The sequence below is a fragment of the Lichenostomus cassidix genome, chromosome 1, assembly GCF_008360975.1.
Source record: "Lichenostomus cassidix isolate B80296 chromosome 1, HeHo_3.0, whole genome shotgun sequence".
In the NCBI taxonomy this organism is placed as follows: Eukaryota; Metazoa; Chordata; class Aves; order Passeriformes; family Meliphagidae; genus Lichenostomus; species Lichenostomus cassidix.
The window spans coordinates 55,388,969-55,411,917 of record NC_139479.1 but is presented as its reverse complement, the minus strand read 5'-3'; the positions used below and the strand labels follow the sequence as shown (position 1 = coordinate 55,411,917).

Sequence of the window (22,949 nt, the reverse complement as noted above, 5' to 3'; positions counted from 1 at the left end):
TGAGCCTGTAGACAAAATGTTATATTCATGGCATTCCAGTTAAGAATGTATTTGATTGCAGCTATTGCTGTAGATGGATGACTGATATCATTTGGGTGCAGGTGCAAGGTTATTTTCTGTATTTAATGCTTTGTGATTCCTGCTTTGCCTTTTTGTCGTCATGCTCTATACTGTTTGGAATAATGGAGCCTGCATTTCTGCAGAAGTAAATTGTTTGCATTTCTTTGCTTTCTTCTGCAAAATCTCTAGCCAATTATATTTTTTCCATGTGTTAAGAAGTAACTGGGTTTTGTATCATCTGTAAAAGTTGTGAAAGGATTTCAAACAGGAACAGATGGTTAGTTTTGATACCCATATTATTTTGAGATATTTCTTTCAGTTTTCATATAGACTAGGAGAATTTGTGCTTGATACCATGTAATTGTAGAACTGTAAACTAATGAATTAAAAAACATACTACTAATAAAACCCCTCCTTTATTTGCTGGGTCTTTTGAGATTGTATTCTAGATTTTATATAAAACAGAAATATTTATAATTAATTAAACAAGAAATACTGTTTCAATAAAAAATCAAAGAAAAATTTATTTAAAATCTGTTGAGTTTATTAAGTGTTGTATTTATTAGTTCTGTATGTACCTTTTACTTCAGGTGGATGAAAAAGCTCTGAAACACATAACTGAGATGGGTTTTAGCAAAGAAGCAGCAAGACAGGCACTTATGGATAACAGTAACAGCCTAGAGGCAGCATTAAATTTTCTTCTGAACAACAGTAAACAGAAACCCATTCAGGGACCACCACCTAGAGGTAAAACTTCCAAAGAGATGCTTTATAACAGTGTTTACAAGCCAAGGAATTTGTGTATGGTGGATTACTAATGTAGTTATAGAAGGGCATATCTGCATGTTTTCTTCCTGCAAGTTAGAATGCATTGCAAACCTGAAAACAAGTCCCTAAAAAAGGCCTCTGTGTATTATAGTCTTGTCAGAATTTTTGTATTGTAAGTCTGATATTTAATTATCCTTAAATGGGAAACGTGTATCCTAGAATCACAGAAGGACGTGGGTTGGAAGGGACCTTACAGATCATCCTGTTTGACCACCCCCAGCCCCCAGACAGAGGGGCCACACACTAGGGAAGGTTGCTCAGGGCCCCATCCCACCTGGTCTTGAACACTTCCAGGGATGGAACATTCAGAGTTTCTCTGGCCAACCTGTTCCAGTGCCTCACCACCCTCACAGTAAAGAACTTTGTCACATCTAATCTAAATCTCTCCAGTTTCTAGTTTAAAATTGTCCTCCTTGTCCTATCACTGCCTTTCTGTGACAGATTTTTTTAAAGACAGAAAATACAAATGTTTTGTAAATCAAATGAAAGAGTGTATTTGCTTTTTTATTTTTTTCCCCATTAAAAAAATCATTAATGCTTACAGGTAAGGGGAAGGGCCGAGGCCGAATAAGACCTGAAGATGAAGAAGAGCTGGGAAATGCCAGACCATCTGCACCAAGCACACTGTTTGATTTCTTGGAATCCAAAATGGGTACTCTAACAGTAGAGGGTGAGTTACTGATATTAATGTATCTGGAACAAACGTTGGACAGTGTTGATAGAATTATTTTTCCTAACTCTTTCATCTAAAAGTTGATTCCTAGACCTTCCTCCACAGTCAGTCATTAAAAAAAAAAAAAGAGTGCTTAGAGAACTGTTCCTCTCCTTTGAAGAAAGGTCAAATAAATTGCTCTGTGGTGGTTAGATGTCTAAAAGTCAGTAATTTGAAATAAGATGACATAAATCACAGTTCGTTCATCTGATTGTATTCTTCCTGCATGAGTCTTCACTCATGGTATCAGAAGTCTTCACTGTATTTATCAGAAATTTAACTATTCAAAAAAAACCCCTTACAAATACACCAGCATTCTGCATTAACTGATAACATTTTGTAAAGTGTTCAGGTAATGAATATAATTACCTTTTCAGAAAGCAGGTATAGGGAATGAGGTCTGAGGTGTTTCTTGGCAGCTCATTTTACTTACCAAAGATGCATTAGATTTTTTTACAGTGAACAGAAATGGAAACAGTGGTAGTGTTTTTCACTTACATTGCAAACATTGATTTTTCTTTGGATGCATTTTGTGCTTATATTGAGATGTTAGAGAAGGCTTTTGTGTTTGACTGGAAGACATTTAAAGGAAAATAAAAGAAATAATCCCTGTGGGTTATATAAGTTTCTTATTGTCAGTGATTTTTGTAGTAAGTAATACTAGTTTATCAAGACTTGTGAAATAAGTGAATTGCTTCTTTTAAAATTATATTACTGATTGCTTAGGGGGACTTGAATATGAATATCCTTTGAATTTATTACATGTATGTAGACAATAAAGCATAGTGTTATGTGAGTAAAAAAGTAGATATATTTGTTATATTTACATCAGTTTATAACCTTCAATATTGTGTTTTAAAGAAAAATACATACCGCTTTTATGAGGTTTTTTCCTCTTAAATAGAAATAAAAAGATTTCATAACTGTCATAAGAAGAAAAACATAGTTCTATTAAAACTTTTTAAAGGTTTTGTACTCCTTCAGTTACTAAAGGTTCTGGCATATTTCCTAGCCTGACACACAGGGTTTTCGGTTTTATGTTTTTTATCACTATGTTGGTTTTTCTCACTTTATCTGAGCGATCAATATGTAATCTAGTGTACTATTCCTGAATCATGGTTTCCTGAAGAAACCCCAAACCCATCTTGCTAGCATTTTTGAAGAGTTCAGAAAGTGTTCTGATTATTTTGTGAAATTCTTTTCAATCTTTCTGCCTTTTTTCTTCTGAAAAAAAGTAGATGTTGTACTTTGTAATTTGTAAGGCTTTGAAGTTGTTGCTTAGTTTCATGTTCTTAGCTTTTATATTCCTTACTGAGTGTTTGTAGCCCATAGGATTGCATCTCTGTTTTTATGCCAGGTTTTGCTTCTGCTTGCTGAGTCTTTTAAATGGATTTTTTCAAGAAGTACATAGGCATATGTATTTTTTTACTTTTACAAGTGTGTTTTTCCTTGCCAAATTTGAGAAAAAACTCTGTAGTCTGATGAATTCAAACACATCCTTAAAATCATGTATTGAAAGTTAATTTTCTGCCATTTTACTGCTTCTGTGGTTGAAAATAATTTCAGTTAAATTCTTGATTATTGCTTGTCTTAAGTTCCATTCAAACTGAGATAACAGAGTTTTAAAAGTATTTGAAGAGTGATCTATCTGCGTGATCATACTTAGCACTGTGAACTCTTCAGTCATGAAATCTGCATCCAAATGTATGCAGAAAACAGGAGATAGATATATATATATATTACTAGTACCTCTGAAGTTTCATTTGATCCTGTCAGCTGTGAGCAGGAAAGACATGTAGTTTCACTTAGAATTAGAAAAGTATTGGTCAGAAATGAAAGATACATTGGAGAAACTGATCGAAACAACTCAAATATGTAATGTTACGTAGCCAAGGATGTCTCTTCATTGATTTTCCTGCACAGTAATACACTAAGGAGCATCCAGGCTGGCAGGTTTTTCTCCATTTGTATTCACCAAACACTATGCTGTACTACATATAAAAGAAGATAGATTGTTCTGCAGTATTTCTGGCACCTTGCTGTCCTGTATGGTCTGTGACATCTTACACTGCTTTTAGGTATTCAGAGAGAAAGGAGTTTGTGTAGGGGCACTAGTTTTGAATAAATAAGTATGCCTGTACTATTATGTGATTGCATATGACCAGGAGCAGATGATTACTTGGAATGGCTATATTTATCATTATTGCAAGCATTAAAGTCTTGTAGACTTCAGACAGATCATAATTCCTTCTAAATGACTGAGAGTCAAGTGTAGAATCTGAAAACAAAAGGCAATTTTGCTGAACTGAGCTAAATATTTTTAATTCTGTGCTACACCAAATTTTCTTCAAAATCTTATGTGATCTTTTTCTTCTTCTGAAAAAAAGAATTATTTATCTTTTCAAGTATGCAGAGGATTGATTTGCTTTGTGCATCCCTCCTTGTATTTCTTATCTACCGTTGCTAATTGCACCTGAAACCTCAGCACTGTAGAGAATTTCTAAATTCACTTCTGATGAGGTGGTTCTGTTCCTGAACAGGAACTGCAGAGCTGTTGTTGAATTTTTTTTCTTTGATTTGGTACCTTCTCATACTTGCATTTAGACCAAGTAGAAAAACATTTATGAATTGAAATATTTTTGTATTTTTTAGGAGGTACTTAGATGAATTTTAAGATAAGACAAAACATCGACTTTCTTGTTGTTTGGTGTTTGTTTTTTTGAAGAACTACATATTAGTTATGAGAAAGAATGTCTGTCTTTTGCCCCGTAAGTGGTGTCTTGTGATGTCTTTTTTGTTTTATCTCCTCTTTTGAGTAAATGAAACACTGTTTTAAGTAATCACAGCTGTCAAAAGTATTAAATACTTGACTCCATGATCTGCTAGCTCTTTAATTGTAAAACACAGCATACTGTAAACATAGTTTTTTTAAATGAAATGCAAAGAATTAAAACAAACATATGCATAGCTTTATACTGCATGTTTGTTTATTTATTTATTTTTAACTGTGAATGGTTGGTGGCACCTGAAAAATATCTCTGTGTTGAAATTAAATAGTTTGAATTTGGCAAGAGAAGCCTCCTGACTGCAAGAGATAACACAAATAGTAGGCAAAATTGCTTTCAATTAGCTGCTATACTTGCACTTGGGTAACTTCTGCTACTGAACACAAAAGGTTTTTTCCATTAATCTCCTTATTGTTGTCTTTTGTTATGAGGAGCAGCTCATCTATCTTTGCCAGCTTAAATAAGTAAACACAAGAATTGTCAGAGAGAATAAGACAGTACCAAGAGCTCTGGCTGTAGGATTAAGGAATGAATATTATATAGTCCCAAATAAAAAAAGGTTTGAAAGCAACTGGCAATGCAATACAATATATTTAAAAAATATTTGTTTCATTTTGTGGTCAGTCACACAATTTATTTGGATACCTGGGAGTGAGGGTGCTGGGAGGTGGAAAACAAGAGTCTTGACTTTTTGGAGTTAAATGAAATTTGTAACATTGGAAATCTACCATGTAGTAGTCATGTTTTCTACAAACACGGAACGCTATTGGCAAGAGATCGAAACTGAATAATAGTGATGTTTCTTTTTCGGCTTTACTTCTAAAAATTGCACTTCAGTCAGAGTTAATTGTGACTATCAGGAAAATCACTTATATTTATTGTAGTAGTATGTTAGCATTGATGATATATGTTGCAAGGCTTGTATTTTTATTTTGTCTTTAAATATAAAAAATATAGTAAATTTCATACATTACAAAGAATAAAAAAAAAACCTATCAGTTTTTTCCCCCAGTCCTTTAATCCTGTTTATTAAAGTTTGTAGTGGATGCAACAGAAGAATGTTTTGGATTTTTTTGTCCACTTCTTTATTATCACTGTCCTCCTCAGCTTGTATTTGTTTTGTTCCAACAGAAACATGCACTCAGGTCCCTGTTCCTCTGTGTTGCTACATTTTAGAAAGAATTATATTGATATTTATTTAACTTGACAAAGCTATTGAGTAATGGGAATTTTACTTCATGACACAAAGTGTGTACAAATGTATCACTAATTTTCATCTACTTTTTAAAAATATTTTGGCCAGTTCAATGTAGAACATTCCCCGGAGGTAGCTGTCTCAAAGACATACTTCCATACAGTTACATAAAAATATTATTCAGTTTGAGAGGAGAAACCCAAAACATTGCTACCAGTGTGGGAAGGACCATGGTCTTTGAATTTAACCATGTTGTTAAACATGATAAAATCAACAGGAGAGGACCACAGGAAACCGTACTCTTTAAATTCCATTGTGCATTGAGCAGTGCTTTATAAATTGTGTTCGCTGGGAATTCCAAGGGCAGCAGGTCCTGCTGGCTTTTTGTAATCAGGGGAATGTGATTGGTCCTGTATGGTCTTCTTGCGTCATCACATACAAAAGCCAGAATGAGTAACGTAACTGAGCAAAGGCTCCCAGCTAACAAATGCTACTTGTCATCTCAAAACTTCCCAGTAGATGACAAGAGCCTTATCATTAATTTTGAACTGTATTTTTTTCTGGACCACGTTCCCAAACGTCTGGTTAGTGTGATGATGACTGGGTTAACTCATCTCGCTGTTTGAGAGTAGCGTACTAAATCTTCTTGTTTAATGCCAAATTAATATTTGTTATTGCCCTGTAGGAAGCATTACTTTTCTGGGAACAGTTTCTAATGGTTTGTTGGAGTTGGGGCAGGAAGTAGAAGCAGTTGTAGACAATCTGTTAATGGGATCCCTTCATGCTTTTTTTTGATCCTTGTTTCTCATAAAGAAACTTTAGGATCTCTTTCTTTTTTTGGTGGTCAGGCCAGACAGCACAAATACATGAAGAACCAGTACTATTCACATCTCCTGGGTTTTTTTCTTGACTATGGTTGACAAAGTAACATTTACTGTTACTTGGCAGTTTCCACTTGTGAGTGATTTATGCTTGAACATCAATCAATTGGTTAATGTGTCCTGCTCGTCAAGGCTTCCATATATGACACAGTCCCCAGGGAAGCTTTTAGCACAAGAACTGCACCTCTGTAGAAAACATAAGTTTATTGGATTTTGCATACCTTAAGGTTAGACTAGAAAAATGTCAGGTATTTTGTGTCAGCCTTTGCATGTCACGGTAAGGAGACCTAGAAAAAAGTACCTGTCTTCACTGTTTTGAAATTCTCTAGTTGCTTTACCTGCTGTCTAACATGTAGTAATATCTTTCTACTACTATTTAAAAAAAAAGAAATCTGTAATTGAAGGATCTAACACACTTTCAAATCAGCTTGTTGCTTTTATGTTATGATCACATTATGTTGAGTAGACAATAGCTAAAACCACTCATTATATGCTATGAATTGAATAGAAATTTCAGTAATTTTTTTCAATTATAGAAGAATATGTCTCTGTGTTGGTTTTTCCTTGAGGCTTTAATTAAACTGTAACTGTTTTGCATGCTTTTGTGTTGTATAGAGTTGTTGTATATGTTATGTATTGTCTGAGGTCACTACCTATTTTAGCTCAGGAAATATTTATTCATTTAGAAAAAGGGCAAGGGACAGCCCTCAAGAGGAAACATTTTGAGTCTAACTCAAAACTAAAATCCTGCCACCTAGCAAAGTATTACCATGTCCAGTGTAGTCATGAACATGTTTCTGCTTTTTTTCTGTTGAAGCAATGACTTTTGTTTAATGAATTTAATATTGAAAAATATTAAATAAGATGATTTATAGTGAATTAGGTGAGAATTTCACACACATTTTTCTTTAATGGTGTGTACAAGGGAGTAAACATTCAGTGGTCATCAAACAGTTCAGTCATTTCATGTGTAATTAACATCAGGAATAGACATAAGAGCTTAGGTTGGGCATGGGAAGAGTGGAAGCCTGAGCATTTTACTACCAGAGGAAAAGAGGTATAAATTAAGAATGTTATGAACAAAGACTGTTAATTAATTTATTAGGAAGTTAAATCTTTATGGATGATAGGAAGTCTGTAAGATTGGTATTATGCAGAAGTGGAAAAAGTGCAATGAATATACTTAGTGAAAAGTTACAGATATAAAATAAAGAAAAACAATATTTTCCTGTCTCATTTGTAAAGAAGCAATAAAGAGGTACTTTTAATTTTAAAGGCTTTAGTCTAACAAAAAAAATTTAAATTATACAAGATTTAAAGTCATATTTGCATTTTTGAAAAGAAAATGCATATTTATGAAACTCTTGTATCTTTCCAAGTAGTATATATTTACATATTAATGCATTAAAAACGTAATGGATTTCAAAGTAATAAATTATAGAGTAAGATGTATTTTTACCAATATCATGTTCATGATAAGCCTTATGTATGCTTATGTCATGTTAAAAAACAAAAACACTAGGTAATTTTAGTAAAATAGATGTGACTTCTAAAAGTTATGCTACATCAAATATATGTAAAAAAAGAGCTAGATTCTTATAAGGCAATTTAGTAAATTAAACTGATAAAAATTCTGTGAGCTACTGATAATAATGTGATGCTTGGAAGTATTTTTCTAAGAAAAAAAAACCAAAGAGGTAAAATTTACATTTTATCTTACCATGTGGCCTGTAATTATGAAAGTTGATACATCTGCTCTCAGGTATCAGCATTCATTGTTTCTAGTGGTACCATTCCTTCCCATGGGAGTGTATGAGAGCCTGAGTGCACAGTCCCACCAGGCCCATGGACACAGGCAAGAGAATGACACCTTTGCAGCCACCCACATAGCACAAAATGGCTCATATAAACATGAATCCCTCCAATGGGTTTATGTTTTCCTTTTCCATCAGGTTTAAAGTCTGCTAGCAGATCTCATGCCCAGCCACCAGCACACCCCCATGTGAGTCTCTCCTGGCCAGGAGACCCTGACCTCTGGTACCCACCTCAGATGCCTCTGGTCCAGCTTGGTGGCTGGTACAGCCTGGAGCTGGTAGGAAGGTTACATGAGGTACTGACATAGGTCTGGCCACTGTGTGAGCCTGGTAGGTGACCCTCAAGACCCAGGGTCTCTCCAGTATTCAGCTGCCAGGTCTTCCTTGTCTGTTACCAGCTTATCCTGCCTCAAATTTGCCAGTAGGTTTAAAAACATGTACCCTCACATACGCAACAGAGAACTTAGAATTAAAGGAGGAGATAAGACAGGTTACAGTGATCATATGTGGGAATGTGTTGACCAGGAACCTGCTTACTTGCAGCTCTCCTATTTAACCTAATTTCTTCTTTATTTTCCCTGGGGTCATCTTCCTTTCTCCCCTCCCTTTGCTCTTCACCTAAACAACCCGTTAAAAATTCCATGTTTGCCTAAAAAGCTCATAATTCCATAAAAATCTTCACAGATACCCACAGTGCCCCTCCTCTCCAGCAGACCATAGCTCATTTCCTCTTTCTCGTTATATTAATGATAATCTTGCCTTTATTCTCGTCAATTAAGAGTTCTGGTTGAAGCTCTGAAAGGTGATGCCTGAGCAGTTCCTGCTATGGTTCACTGATCAGAGCCTCCAGAATTCTGGGCTTTGCTACTGTTCCTGTTATCTAGATTTTGTCAGCTGGGTTCATTTTATCACTTCTATTTCTTGCCTTTCTCTTTTTTACTGAATAGCTGTTAAAAAGGTATTTTTAAATAAAGTTTCAATTCAGATTGGAAGTATTCCTTTTTCCTCCTCATTTTCCTCCCTCTTCCTTTCTCCATCTTGGAATTCTATTTTTCTGTCTTAAATGGCTCTTACTCAAGTGAGTTGTTGATGTCCATAGGGAGGAACAAGTAATATCCTGGAAATTTATGCCTGGCTTTTCTCTCACTCATAGGTAGTTTGGTTCTAAGTACAGCCCAGAGTAATGTATGTTTTCCAATAACTGGGAATATCAGTTGAAATATATCTGCTAAATTCTCAGAGTGTGTCATTCCATTTCCGTGTCACAAAGGTGCATACATTTCTAAGGAATACTGTTGCTTTATCTGAGTCTGAAACACTATTTCTAAAATATGTTTGTGTGAAATATGTTAATTGAAATAATTTCTTTCTTTTTAGAACCAAAATTGCAATTTCAGCCACCACATCAAGTACAGCAGAAAGTTATGAATACAGAACAGAATGGCATCAAAGAGAATCATTCAAGACACGTTTCTCGCAATGACATGAGACAACCGAGGAACGAGAAACCCCCTCGTTTTCAAAGGGATTTTCAGAATTCAAGGCAGGCTTTGGAAAGTGGTGGGTTACCAAGGAACAGAGGTCCTGAGAGGCACAGCTCTTTAGAACACTGGACAGATGAAAAAAATAAAAGTGACAGACATTATCCTAGAAATGATAGGTCGAAGGATTTGGGTTATCCCGTAACCACTCACCAGAGTGATCTTACTTTCAAAAAAAGGGATAACAACATGCAAAACAGAGTAGGAAAAGGAGTGTCTTTCACAGAATTCAAGGAAAACTCTGCTGCTCAAGATGTGACAGACAACAATAACCAGAAACGGGGGAAAAGGGAAAACCAAACACACAATTCTGAGAATTTTTGTGATAGGAAAGCACGAACAATAAGTAATGAAGCCTGTATAGTAAAAAGTGAGCAACATTTTGGTGTTAATAATGATTACCAAAATCCCAGTAGAACTGATAATTTTAGTGCAGTACCAAATGGAGATACTGAGCATCATCAGAAAGGAAGACGAGTAGGACCTATCAAATCATCAGGACCCACAACAATCCCATCTTTTGATGATAAAATGTTGTATTACAACACTGGTCCCAAAAGGAGAACTGGGCCCATCAAACCAGAGAAAATATTGGAACCATCAATTCACATGGAGTATGGAAAAAGTTGGAGACCAGGGGATGAATGCTTTGCTCTGTATTGGGAAGACAACAAGGTATGCCTTTGCCAAATGAGAAATATCTCAAATTGTCCCTCTGTTTTCTTATGCACATGTCGGAGATATTTAGCACAGTGTTACTGAGACATGGCCTTTATTCATAGGTGTGTAGTGTGCTTCTTGCCTAGCTCTGTGCTCTGTTTTTTCGATTTATGAGATATGTCACTTATATTCATTGCCTGAAACTTTTAAGTATTTAAATCAAGTCCTTGTTTCTCTCATATGGATGTCTTAAGCTCCTCACAGAAACATTTGACTTTAGTTCTGAAAATTTGAAGGGATGAATATGGATCTAGGTGCCCATATTCTTTGCTAAGGAGCAAAACCAGGATGCTGTGCTATCTAGAATATCTGTAATGGCAGATGTTTGATACCCTTTTCTAGAGCAAGTCAGCCTGTAACCTTTAGCAGTGCCAAGGAAGACCAGAGTCTGCAGGAATGGAGCTGTAAAAACCCTGCCACTTTATTTCAATCATTACAGAATGGAAACAGCAAAAGGCTTAATTTTGATCAGCACTAGTGGACTATTAGATGAAGAACTGGTGGAACAAATTAATTATGCTGCATGATAATTTTGTTTAACTGACTTTTTAAAAGTTTAAATACTTCCTTTTCAGCTCTTTTTCCCATTAATAAGATTTCTCCTGCAGCATGGCATTTTTATTTCTTCTTTGCTAAGAAGGTTTTAGACTGTTTTCTTAGATTTGTCATCACCTGTTCAGGAGTTCTCTGCCATGCTTCATGGGTAGTTTCTTTGGGTTTTGACCCTTTCTGATAATGTGAGAACTACCTGTAATGTTATTGTTCTTTGTGTATGTTTTGTTCACACCTTTTCCTGCTTTTTAAAAGTTTTTTGTTATGTCTATTTTATGTTATTTATTATAAGCATTTTCCTTTTTTTTTGTCTGTATTAGCTCAGCAGCATAATTTTTTTTCTCTCTTTTTCTTGGTATGATTAAAACTGAAGAAAAACCATGCAGGATTTTTTGGTAGGATTTTTTTATAGTGTGAAGTATACTGGCATATTACTGAATTATTTCCTATTTTGAGAAGCATACTTACATTACTGTGAGATGAGATTTTGAAATTTTGGAAAGTATAAAACTTGCAAGATAAATGCATATAATCCCAGGCTGTTACCTTGAGAGTACTGAGCAGGGTAGAAGGTGTGTTTTGGACAGTAATCAGTTTCTTGGTAGTTAAAATAAATGCTGCTACTCACTTCTAGGACAATTTTAAAATGTGATGATAAAATACAGTACTTAGTTTAACCATGTTAGGAGGCAGTGATTTCTTTGTGTTCAGTCAGATAAAAGTGATTGAATACCTTCAAGAAAGCTATATTTGTGTAAATGTAAAAAAAAAAAAAATCAAGTTTTGCATTTAGAAAAAGGACTTCTTGAATGGGAAGTTTTATCATATTTTCATCACATTTTTATCATGCTTTATTTTGTGATAAGAGGTTTAGGTATACAAGTACATACAATGTATATGTCGGATAAGCACTTTCTGGTGTATATTTTAAGTAAACATCGTACAATAGCACTTCTCTGTATACAGCAGCATTTGCATTAATGATGAATTTGTTCTGCTTTCAGAGAGATAAAAACAGATCTTTTTAAATGCTCAGTCTACTTTAATAATCTGCATATTTTCTCAATGACTATTCTAAAAACATTCTGCCATGCCCTTGGAGTCTGCCATGTGGCATTTTAAGCCATCTGGTTTAATATCTGGTACAAATTTAAAACAAAATATAATACTGACTAGGACTAAATATATATGCACACACAGAGACATATATGGAAAGGAAATTGTTAAGTATTTTTGGTATTTCTGGTAGTATTTTATGACCTTTGAAAATTTTTCTTTTAAGTTCTACCGGGCAGAAATTGAAGCTCTCCATTCATCTGGGACAACTGCAGTTGTTAAATTCACTGATTATGGAAATTATGAAGAGGTGCTTCTCAGCAACATCAGGCCTGTTCATGCAGACACATGGGTATGTGATAACAAATTGTATTAAAAAAATCTAAACTACATAGTCTGTACAAAATATGTAACTCTTAATGAATTAATGCCTACTCATGCAAAGAACGCTACCTACATATGTAGAAAAAATAGTTGCGCAAATACATGAACAAAATCTCAGATTTTAGTTGTCTATATGAAACCTGATAGAAGTGTATTATGATGTGGTATTCTTCCTGTATAATAAATTCCAACTGTATTGTTTGAAAATGAATAATTGATCTGTCAGCCAAACAGTTTTATGCATGTTTTCTCTCTTAAAAGTTGTTACTTACTCTATTTGACCCAGTTTTTGTTTTATTTCATGTACATTGTATGTTGTTCTGTAAGGATTAGGAAACAGTCATTTAAAACATATGTTCTGAAGCTTTTCACTACATGTGTATGTATGACTAAAAATAGACATCTGTATCCCTTTATTTTGTATCATGGTTTTATTCTTGTTTCAATGGTTTCTTCTTTGCCAAATATTGTGGTGGTCATGTATGCTTCAAAATCTGTTTTATGAAGTTTAGAATGTATTAGCCTTATGGAAGTTGGAAATTTCAAAAGGCTTTATTAGTGAATATCATGGAAAGAGAGACACATTTTGATTAAAAAAATATCAGGAGTGCACAATTCTTTGCTGTTTACTCGTACTATAAAAAGCTGCACAAAAATACACATCTGCGCATTGATTCCTTAATGATGAGTTGACTGTGCTTATTTTAAGTTTGTTCTTTCGGGTCATAGAATCATGTTACTACTGCTGTAGGGCTGAACAGTCAACTCCTGTTTCTTCCCAGTGGTCTTTTAACATGTATTGTTGCCTGTAGCTCTCAGGTGCCCTTATGGCTTCTGAGACTGCCTTTTTGTACTTAAAAAGATACCTGAAGCTCTTTCCAGATGATGCATTGCTGTTTTTATGAAAATTTAAACTTTCTTCCCCCTTTTTGTCCTACTAGCTGACCTGTAAGGTGCTGTGTGATTGTATTATTTTAACCCTTTTTCTGGGTTAATAATCAGACTTTTCTTCATGCTTTTGATTACAGTTTTGAGGAGTGGCTTTTATTTTACTTTAAGCCACTGAAAGTTCTCACAGTCTAAGAACTTGGCCTAGCATTAAGAGTAAGTTGATCCTAGTAGTGAGGTACCATTTCCTACTTAATTCTAGTAGTGAGATGGTAATTTTCCCTGCCTCTTCTGCATGTGTCTGACAATGTGTTCTTCCTCATCCCTCTCCTCCTGTGTTGGGTTGTCAGTTATGTAGCCACAGGATGAGTTGAATGAAATGGACCACAGTTGTGTTACCCTAGGTTGACTTGTTTTATTTCAAAGTTAAAGCTGACACAAGGATGGGACAATGTATGGAGAGGGGATTCTGACACTAAGCACCATAGTCCTGACATCCTGATCGAGTCATTGAGGTTTCCTCTGTTGTTACTGGAGACAAATGAGGAATTTCCAAGGACTTTCAGTCCATTCAGAAGTGAAAGATATCTTTCTCAAGGTTCTTTTTTCTCTCAAGGGAGCCAAGTTGAATTGCATAAATTCAAACAACTAATTTTCAGATTACACGAGATAAATGCCTATCAACATCTTCACAGTAAAGAACATTTTAATGGGTTTTTTTTCTGACAAATTACTGTTTTGTTGCTGGAAGGTCCTTCCGGCTATAGGATTTTTGCAGTGGAAAGTTGATTAGGACTTACCTCTTCACTTCTTTGTGTTTGGTTGCTAAGCATAATCCTCGTTATGCATTTGCAGTTCTTAATTACCCATTGGAGTCATGCATTGATACTCAGGTTTTGTCTTTTAAGCTGAACACTGTTGGTTATTTTTGCCTCAGTGTTCTTATTAATATATGGATCTAGATAGCATGCATAAATGCAAAATGAAGTTATCATGCTGCTCAATTCCTTGACTTTAGAATCAAGTAACTTTACTGTATTTCCTCTTTACAAGAGAACAAAACAGATTTTAAACTGACTTCAGTAATTACTTTTCTTTCACTGATCGATGCTATTGGCACCAAGGAGCATGTATTACTGGAAATATTATGGTGATTTTTATTTCAGTCCTTCCAGATAATTTCCAGATAGCTAAGGAAAGTCCCTCAGGAAAATATTTTTGCAGGTGATAAGGTCCGTCAGTGCTAGGCACTTTTTAAACATCACCTCCTAAAGCACAGGAGCAAGCAATTCCCAAGTGTTGGAAGACAAGCAGGCAAGGCAGAAGGCTGGCTTGGCTGAACAGAAATCTTCTCTTGGAAATACCGCAAAAAAGGAAAGTGTATGCCCAGTGGAAGTAGGGTCAAGTGACATAGGAAGAATGCAGAGATGCTGCTTGCCACTGTAGGGAGAAAATTATTGCAGCTGAAGCTCAAAAGGAGTTGCAGCTGCCAGAAATGTGGGGAGGCAATAAAAAAGAGGTTTTTCAAATATAATAATGGCAATAGGCAGTGTAAAAATAACATCAGCCTCTTATAGGATGAGGATGGTCACCTCACAAATAGCAACAAGGCTCATATGTGGACAAGGCACAGGGGCTAAGGACTTTCTTTGCCTCCATCTTCAACATGGATGATGGACCAAGGCAGTCTCAGTGCCCTGAGCTGGAGAACCATAACTCTGAGAATGATCAACTCTCAGTTGACTCTGGAATTGTGTGGAATCTGCTGGTCCAGCTGGATCCCTACAAATCTATGGGGCCTGATAGGATTCATCCAAGAATCCTCAAAGAGCTGGCTGATGTAATCACAAAACCTCTCTCAATGTTTTTTGAGTGGTCTTGGCAATCTGGAGAGGTCCTAGCTGACAGGAAACTGGTGAATGTTGTTCCAATTTTCAAGAAGGGCAAGGAGGACCCTGCAAACTGCAGACCTTTCAGTCTCACATAAGTGCCTGGTAAAATCATGGAAGAGATTATTCTGGGAGGTACTGAGAAACATCTGGAGGACAATGCACTGATCAGTCACAGCCAGCACGGCTTAATGTGGAAAAAATACTGCTTGTCAAACCTGATTTTCTTCTATGAGAGGATAACCCACCTGGATCACCTAGGAAAGACAGTTGATGTAATCTTTTTGATTTCAGTAAAACTTTTGATGCAGTCTCTCACAATATCCTTCTAGACAAAATGTCCAGCACACAGCTGGATAAGCACATCATGTGATGGGTGAGCAGCTGGCTCTCAGGTCGGGTGCAAAGGGTAGTAGTGAATGGGGTGACATCAGCGGTGTGGTGACTGGTCACTGGTGGAGTTCTGCAGGCTTCATACTCAGCCCTGTGCTCTTCAACATCTTCATTAATGACTTTGACATAGGTCTCGAGGAAAGTTTGCCAATGACACCAAATTGGGACAGCTGTCTACTCCCTTGAGGGCAGAGAGGCTCTTCAGAGAGACCCAGACAAATTAGAGGGCTGTGCACTCACCAGGTGTATGAACAGGTGCTGGATTCTGCACCTGGGATGGGGCAACCCTGTTTGTGTGTATACACTCGGGAATGAGAGGCTGTAAAGCAGCACTGCAGGAAGGGACCCAGGGGTCCTGGTTGATGGCAAGTTGAGTCATCACTGTGCCCTGGCAGCCAGGGGGGCCAGCCGTGTCCTGGGGTGCATCAGGTACAGCATCATCAGCCAGTCAAAGGTAATTGTCCTGCTCTGCACTGGTGTGGCCTCACCTCAAATCCTGTGTGTGCAGTTTTGGGCACCATGATATAAGAAAGACATTAAGCTATTAGAGAACGTCCAGAGGAGGGGCACAATAAGGTGAAGGATCTGGAGGGGAAGCCTTGTGGGGAGCAGCTGAGGTCACTTGGTCTGTTCAGTCTGGAGAAGAAGAGACTGAGGTGAGACCTCATTGGGGTCTTCAACATCTTCACCTGGGGAAGAGAAGGGTCGGGTACCCATCTCTTCACTCTTGTGACCAGTGACAAGACCCAAGGAAATGGCATTAAATGGCATGAGTCAGGGGAGGATATCAGGAAAAAATTATACACCCACAGGGTAGTTGAACACTAGAACAGACTCCCCAGGAAAGCACCAAGCCTGACAGAGTTCAAGCAGCATTTGCACAATGCTCTCAGGCATTTGGTGTGATTCTTGGTATGTCCTGTTCAGGGCCAGGAGTTGGACTCAATTATCCTTGTGGGTCCCTTCCATTCAGCATATTCTGTGCTTACGTGATTGTTAATCTTTCTTAGCTCTCTGTACTGAAAACTTGTAGAAATATACTGTATATGAGTTCTGATGTCCTAATTCAGACTCTTTTTTGAAAGAGTTGCTGATATTGAGAAAAGATTTAGTGAACTCTATTAAGGCATATATTTGGTTTATGTCTTAGAACTGATTATTCTTTATTGTTTGTTTCAATACTGTTTTTTAGTGTTCATGTGTTGAATTTAACTTTTTGTCCAATAAATATAAACAGATGAAAATATACCACTGGGAGGAAGGGAAAAAAAAAGGCGAAGCTTGACCAGTCACTTGAAAGAACAAACAAAGTACCACAGTGACCTTATTTTGATGACATTACATATTATTTAAGCACCTGAGCTTCTGGTCTGGTTTTGGCAACCTTTATAAGTGTTCTCTGGTTTGTTTGGGTTTTTTTTTTGTTTGTTGTTTTGTTGGGGTTTTTTTTTGGTTTTTTTTTGTTTGGTTTGGTTTGGGTATTTTTTGGTTTTTTGGGTTTTTTGTTTTGTTTTATCTTGTCTTGACTATAGATCGTCTGCCTCATATTCTCAGAATACATTGTGCTTAACACCTTAATGACAAAAGTATAACTAGATGGCCAAGATTCCATAATTGATTGTGTACTGTCCATTACCCAGTTTACCCAGAGTCCTTGTAAGTTTTCAGTCTCTCTGACACCTTCCATACAGCTATTTATCTTTCTGATGGCTAGATATAGAAGATAAAGCTCAATTTTACATTAGGCAAACCAAAAAAATAGTGGGGATTTTTTTTCAATAATTACATACAATACCAATATAAATACACTTAAGAACACTAAAACTGTTTATTGTTTTTCTTAGTGCCTGAAAAATATGTCCTAGGTATGCAATTCATAAATATTTTTAATAATAAAACTGCATTTGGATTCCACTGTTCTGGAGTTCTTACAAATGTCCTGTATGTAACACTACAATACTGTATTCCACTAGTTGCCTCAATGTAGCAGGGGTCACTTAATGAAAGTATTATAATCCAAATAAAAAAGTCACTGAAAAGCCATTGTAGAAGTAAGAACTGCTTGTTTTTTCTTGTAAACAATGTAAAATTATACTAACAACTGAAAAGCATCAAAAGGACCTTCCTGAATCACTTAATAATTTGTTCTGTGGAAAAAAAAATAAAAGTCAATACCTTAAACTCTAAGTCTTAATTTTATTCTCTAATTTGTAGGATATTTTTCCTTAATAAATTATGAAAATGTGTAATCTAAGTGCTTATCTTGTGACATTTTTCCCCAAAGCCAAGTAAGTCTTTGCTTTGTTTTCCATTCTCTATTTCCTTTGTAATGTCATAGGCCTTTTTCCACCCTATTTACTCTACAAGTACCTTTTTCTTTTTTTTCTCTATTACAGTATGAAGGAAATAAAGATTGTAGTGTTCCCTATATATGTTACCTAGTTTCACCTATATATATTATGACCTTATCTGATTGCTCTCAAACCAGGCTGGAATTCATACAAACTCTTTGCTTACTGTTACTTCAATTACTTAAAAATTCCAATTATAAAGTGAAGCCTATACTTTAGCTTAGTTTCCTTTTCCTGCAGTATCTTGCACTGTATTTCTGCATAAAGATATAAGAAGGCAATTATTATTAAGGCATATATATACATACTCCTAGTTTTTCTATAGTTTGTTTTGTTTTGTGGAGACTGAAATCCACTTTGCAGGTTTCTCAGCTCATTCCTCCAGTAAGGAATGAGCTAAGGAAAGAGAATAACAAAGGATCTTGGATTCCAGTTAATTCTTGCTGGCAGATAGTTCACAGTTCAAATTTGATAACCTTGTGCCTTGGCACAGAGTTTTAAGACCTTCTGTGTGAGTTGAATTACTTTAAACTATCATTCAGGTCTTGATTATATCTGCCCCACTTCTAAGTAAGGAGGTAAACTCCTGTTAGTTTTCTGAAGGTGTTCAAACCTCTCCCCAGCAGTGTAAAGAGCAGCACTGAAAACCACTAAATGTAAGGGCTTACAGTTGCTTCTTTAAGCTGAAGAAGACTTTTGCCTACCTGTTTTATGGAGGTTTTAAACCCATTTAAATGTCTTTATTTATGACAGGCTAGTAACTACTTAAAGGATTGGATGCCATTTCTTTATGGCCCTTCAGCCTGGATGGCCTTGGCATTGCACTGTGGTCTTTTTGTGTTGTGTGTCAGGCAGGTAATCTTTTCCACAGAATAATTAAGTAGGTGCAGTAGATAAATGTGTCCTGGTTGGATCTCTTATCTAGCTTCTGTCCTCACTGACTACACTAAACGCAAGGCTGGTGAAAGAGAATGGTACAGTCTACTTAATCAGTTCTAAGATTCCTGTAGAAAAGATGTCCCTGAGTATTGCAGCAGAGAAGACTTTGAAATCTTTAATTCTTTGGCGTCTGTATTGTAAGGAAAATCTCTAGAACAATTTTATAGTTCAAAATTATTCAGTGACTTAATTCATTAAATGAAGGCTGCGTATTTTGGCTTACTCATCTTCCTGACTGGTGGTGGATACTTGTTGAAATTAATCTAAAACATTACTAGTGTTAATTTAGTTTCCACAAAAGTATATCTTTTGGCTTTATGAAAGCACTTGAGATGTAGGCAGTAATTTTGTTGGGATGTGCCTTACTTTCCATCTTGTCAAGATGTGGTGATTTCAATTTCCCCTGTCCTGCTAGGCTGAAAAATTGCTATTCATAGTCTATCTTACACTTCTTTTTTTTACCTGAGACTTTTTGTACTCACTGGAAATACTGCCCTAAATTCCATCATATCTTTCACAGAATGTCATCATACACACCTTACACACAATTAACCTTCAGCTTCTGTCAGGGTAATTCTTTATGTAATTTATTTATTTCCCCAGCGTTCTTTTAAGGGGAATTATTTAGAGACAAACTTTTTGGAAACCACTTATCCTGATAAACTGCTAGTAAGTGTTTTTCTTTAGCACCTTTATCATCTGATAAGCTACATCGTTTTTCAGTCTTTAGCTTGTTGTTCGCAGACAGATGTTCACAATTTAGCTTTTCCTCTTAAAGTTACTAGCCCTTAGCTGACACATGGTAACTGACATTGACAGGTGGTTAAAGAACTGCATTTTGATTTTTAATAAACTAAAATGTGGCAAATTTCAGTTGAGGAGGTAATTTATACCAAGTGGGCATAAACCAGGGGCTTTCAATTTTCTGTCTGTATCGTTAGGAATTGTAAAATATATTTGAGTTTTCACCTTGAGTATTTCATATTCATCAGACTATGAAATACTGTTACAAATTATTGCCAGCTGTACAAATCAGATTAAGGACATATTCTTCTTGGGGTTTATAATTATTGAAAATAATTTTGACAGTTAAAGCAGCACACTTGGAACATTACACTGTTCTTCTCCTTCTCCCTTTTTTATTAATTATAATTGCATAATGATGATTCATTATTTGGAGATTGCATATGGGCCCTTCCGGTTGTTTATTTTGATAGAGACTTCTTCATTAAATGTTTTCCTTTTAACTGAGTTGCAATTTAGTTTTGAGATAGCATAGCTTCACCTGGTTTAAGTAATTGTTTTGGATCCTGCTCTCATGTGATTAAAGTTCTTCAGAATCTCATTTTGAGAATTCTGGAAGATTTTATGCTCAGATTTCTCTGTATTGTTGAGATTGACTATATTGAGTAAAAGGAGTTTGTTGTGTAAAAATGTCTGGACTGTTCTTGCCATCACTGATTTCCTTGTGTCTTTTACTTTCCCATGTTCTGAGTTTGTCCACATTTCACAGATTAATTCAGAAGATTTTAAATTAAGAGGAAATTAGAGGAATTGATGTAGTATTCCAGACTAGCATATTTCTAGGGAGGAGAGATGTGATACTGTTGGCTTGGTATTGCAGAATAGAAGCGATGATGAATATAAACTGTGGGGTATGTGAGGCATCAGTATGCCATTCCAGATCTTACTGATTGTTATGTTCACAGCATGTGTTGAATAGATACATTACTTGATGTACAGAAGTTTCCTTATATAAGGATGGTTAATATCTGGAATGCTTGAGGGTTTTTCTTCCTTGCTTGATGACCTACAGGTGTTATCAGTAATAATATCTTAAAAAGAAGTCTTTGATAATACAAGAACTAAAAAAGAAGTTTACTATGAAGGCAGGTTTTTCAGCAAGGTGATATGTTTTTCTTCATAAATATTAGAGCATAGGGAATTACTCTTTTGGGCTTTTTTTGTGGGGGATGAGGGGAGAAGGAGGAAGGCTGGGGAAGTTGCATTGTTGTATATTTTTTGTGGGGTTTTTTTCAGTGTCAAAGAGCTCTTTGCCAGAGGGGAATGCATGTTTCTCTAATGAGAGTTGGTTAATAAGAAAGCAATAAATATATGATGGCTATACAGGGGGCCTTTTTTCCCACGTTTTGTGCATTTAGTGTGGATGTCACACATACAGAACATCAAACATGGTAGGACCTTCTAGCTTTCTAACTCGGAACATGCTATTATGCATGCAGGAGCATATCAGGGACTATCTCATTGCTCAGAAATACAGTTTAAGATTCTCCTATGCTTTATGAAGCCCATTTATCAATGGTCTTTTTGTGGGGCTTTTTTGGTTTTGGTGTTTTGGTTTGTTTTTTTTTTTCCCTTTGGTACCTAATCAGAAATGTTATTTCTGACTTCTTACTGAAAATCTTGAGATCTTATTTCATGCAGGTTCCAGTTGATAAAATCTTTTGCTGAAAAGGTTTGTATAGCTGTGTAAATATATTCCTGTTTCCTTTTTGAATTTGTTCCTTGCGTTCATCTCTTTCCTGATCTGGTCATTTTTGTTCTTCCCCTAGACTGTATGTGCCCATACAGGACTTCCACTGTGGGTCACGTGGCATATAGGAGCAAATGAAAGCAGTGGTCTTTAGTTATTGCCATAGTCTTTGTTACTTTCCTGATGGAGCTCCCCCACTGTCCCATTTCAATGTAGGACACTGCTGATGAACATTTTTGATTGCTATGACTGACAGTAAAATTTTACAATATAGTGGATGCAGACTTGTGGGGTCTTGTTGCTTGTATTCCTTCCTGGCCCATTCCAGTCTTGCTTCTTTTCCTTGTACACATATCAGCCTTTTTGATATCGGAACACCCAAAGTTACATCAGCAATCCTCACAGCTGGGCATTTCAAGGCCCAGCTGGTGGAAATCACATCATAAGTCATAGAGGTTCATCAGTGTCCAGGGAGAAGAGTAAAGTTGAGTCTCCAGTGAGAGAGCTGAATCTTCCACAAGTCCAGGCCAGTTGAAGGAGGGAGCTACCCAAGAAAGGTTGATCACTCAGCCTGGAAATGGACTTCTCTCCATATCAAAGTGGGAAGGAAATTACTTGTGATTGTAAATTGATGCTGTGGCGTTATTATGCAATGGTTTTACTTCTACAAATGTAAAATTGTGTAGTTTTTTCTTTTTTGTTTTGTTTACTTTGTTCTTAACTTACTGAGTAGATGTAAAAATTACTGAAGGCTGGATAGTACAGCTTTAGAATAATAGAATCGCTTAGGTTGGAAAAGGAAGATCATCAAGTAAAATCATTAATCCAGCACTGTCAAGACCACCACTAAAGCATAATCTACAGGTCAGGTCTTCTAAATACTTTCAGGGATGATGACTCAACCACTTCCCTGGACAACCTGCTCCAAGGCTTGACCTCCCTTTCTGCAAAGACATTTTTCCTTAGATCCTATCTAAACCTCCCTTGGCACAACTTGAGGTAATTTCCTCTTGTCCTGTTTCTTGTTACTTGAGAGAGGAGACTGACCTGCACCCTGCTACAACCTCCTTTAAGATAGTTGTAGAGAGTGATAAGGTCTCCTCTCAGCCTCCTTTTTCCAGGCGAAGCACAACCCCGTCTTCCTCAGCTGCTCCTCACATGACTCGTGCTCCAGACCCTTCACTAGTTGTGTTGTCCTTCTCTGGTCATGCTACAGCACCTCAATGTCTTTCTTGGAATGCAGGGCCCAGAACTGGACACAGACAATGTGGTCTCACCAGTGCTGAGTACAGGCAGACAATCGCTGCTCTGGTCCTGCTGGCCACACCATTGCTGATACAGGCCAGGATGCAATTGGCTTTCTTGGCCACCTGGGCACTCATTGGATCATGTTCAGAGACTGTGAACAAGCAACTCCTTTTCTGCTGGGCAACCTTCCAGCCACTCTGCCCCCAGCCTGCAGTGCT

The 22,949-nt window shown here is 36.4% G+C and overlaps 1 protein-coding gene across 2 annotated transcripts in view; it reads left to right on the top strand.

Annotated features, from left to right (window-relative positions):
- Positions 1–22,949, top strand: part of TDRD3 (tudor domain containing 3) — a 93,377-nt gene that overhangs the window by 59,005 nt on the left and 11,423 nt on the right. For both annotated transcript variants that reach the window (XM_085058756.1, XM_085058764.1), the window contains 4 exons: positions 651–807; positions 1,433–1,558; positions 9,654–10,492; positions 12,372–12,497. In XM_085058756.1, the coding sequence (XP_084914882.1) occupies positions 651–807; positions 1,433–1,558; positions 9,654–10,492; positions 12,372–12,497 (1,248 nt within the window). The remainder of the gene's footprint in view (positions 1–650; positions 808–1,432; positions 1,559–9,653; positions 10,493–12,371; positions 12,498–22,949) is intronic.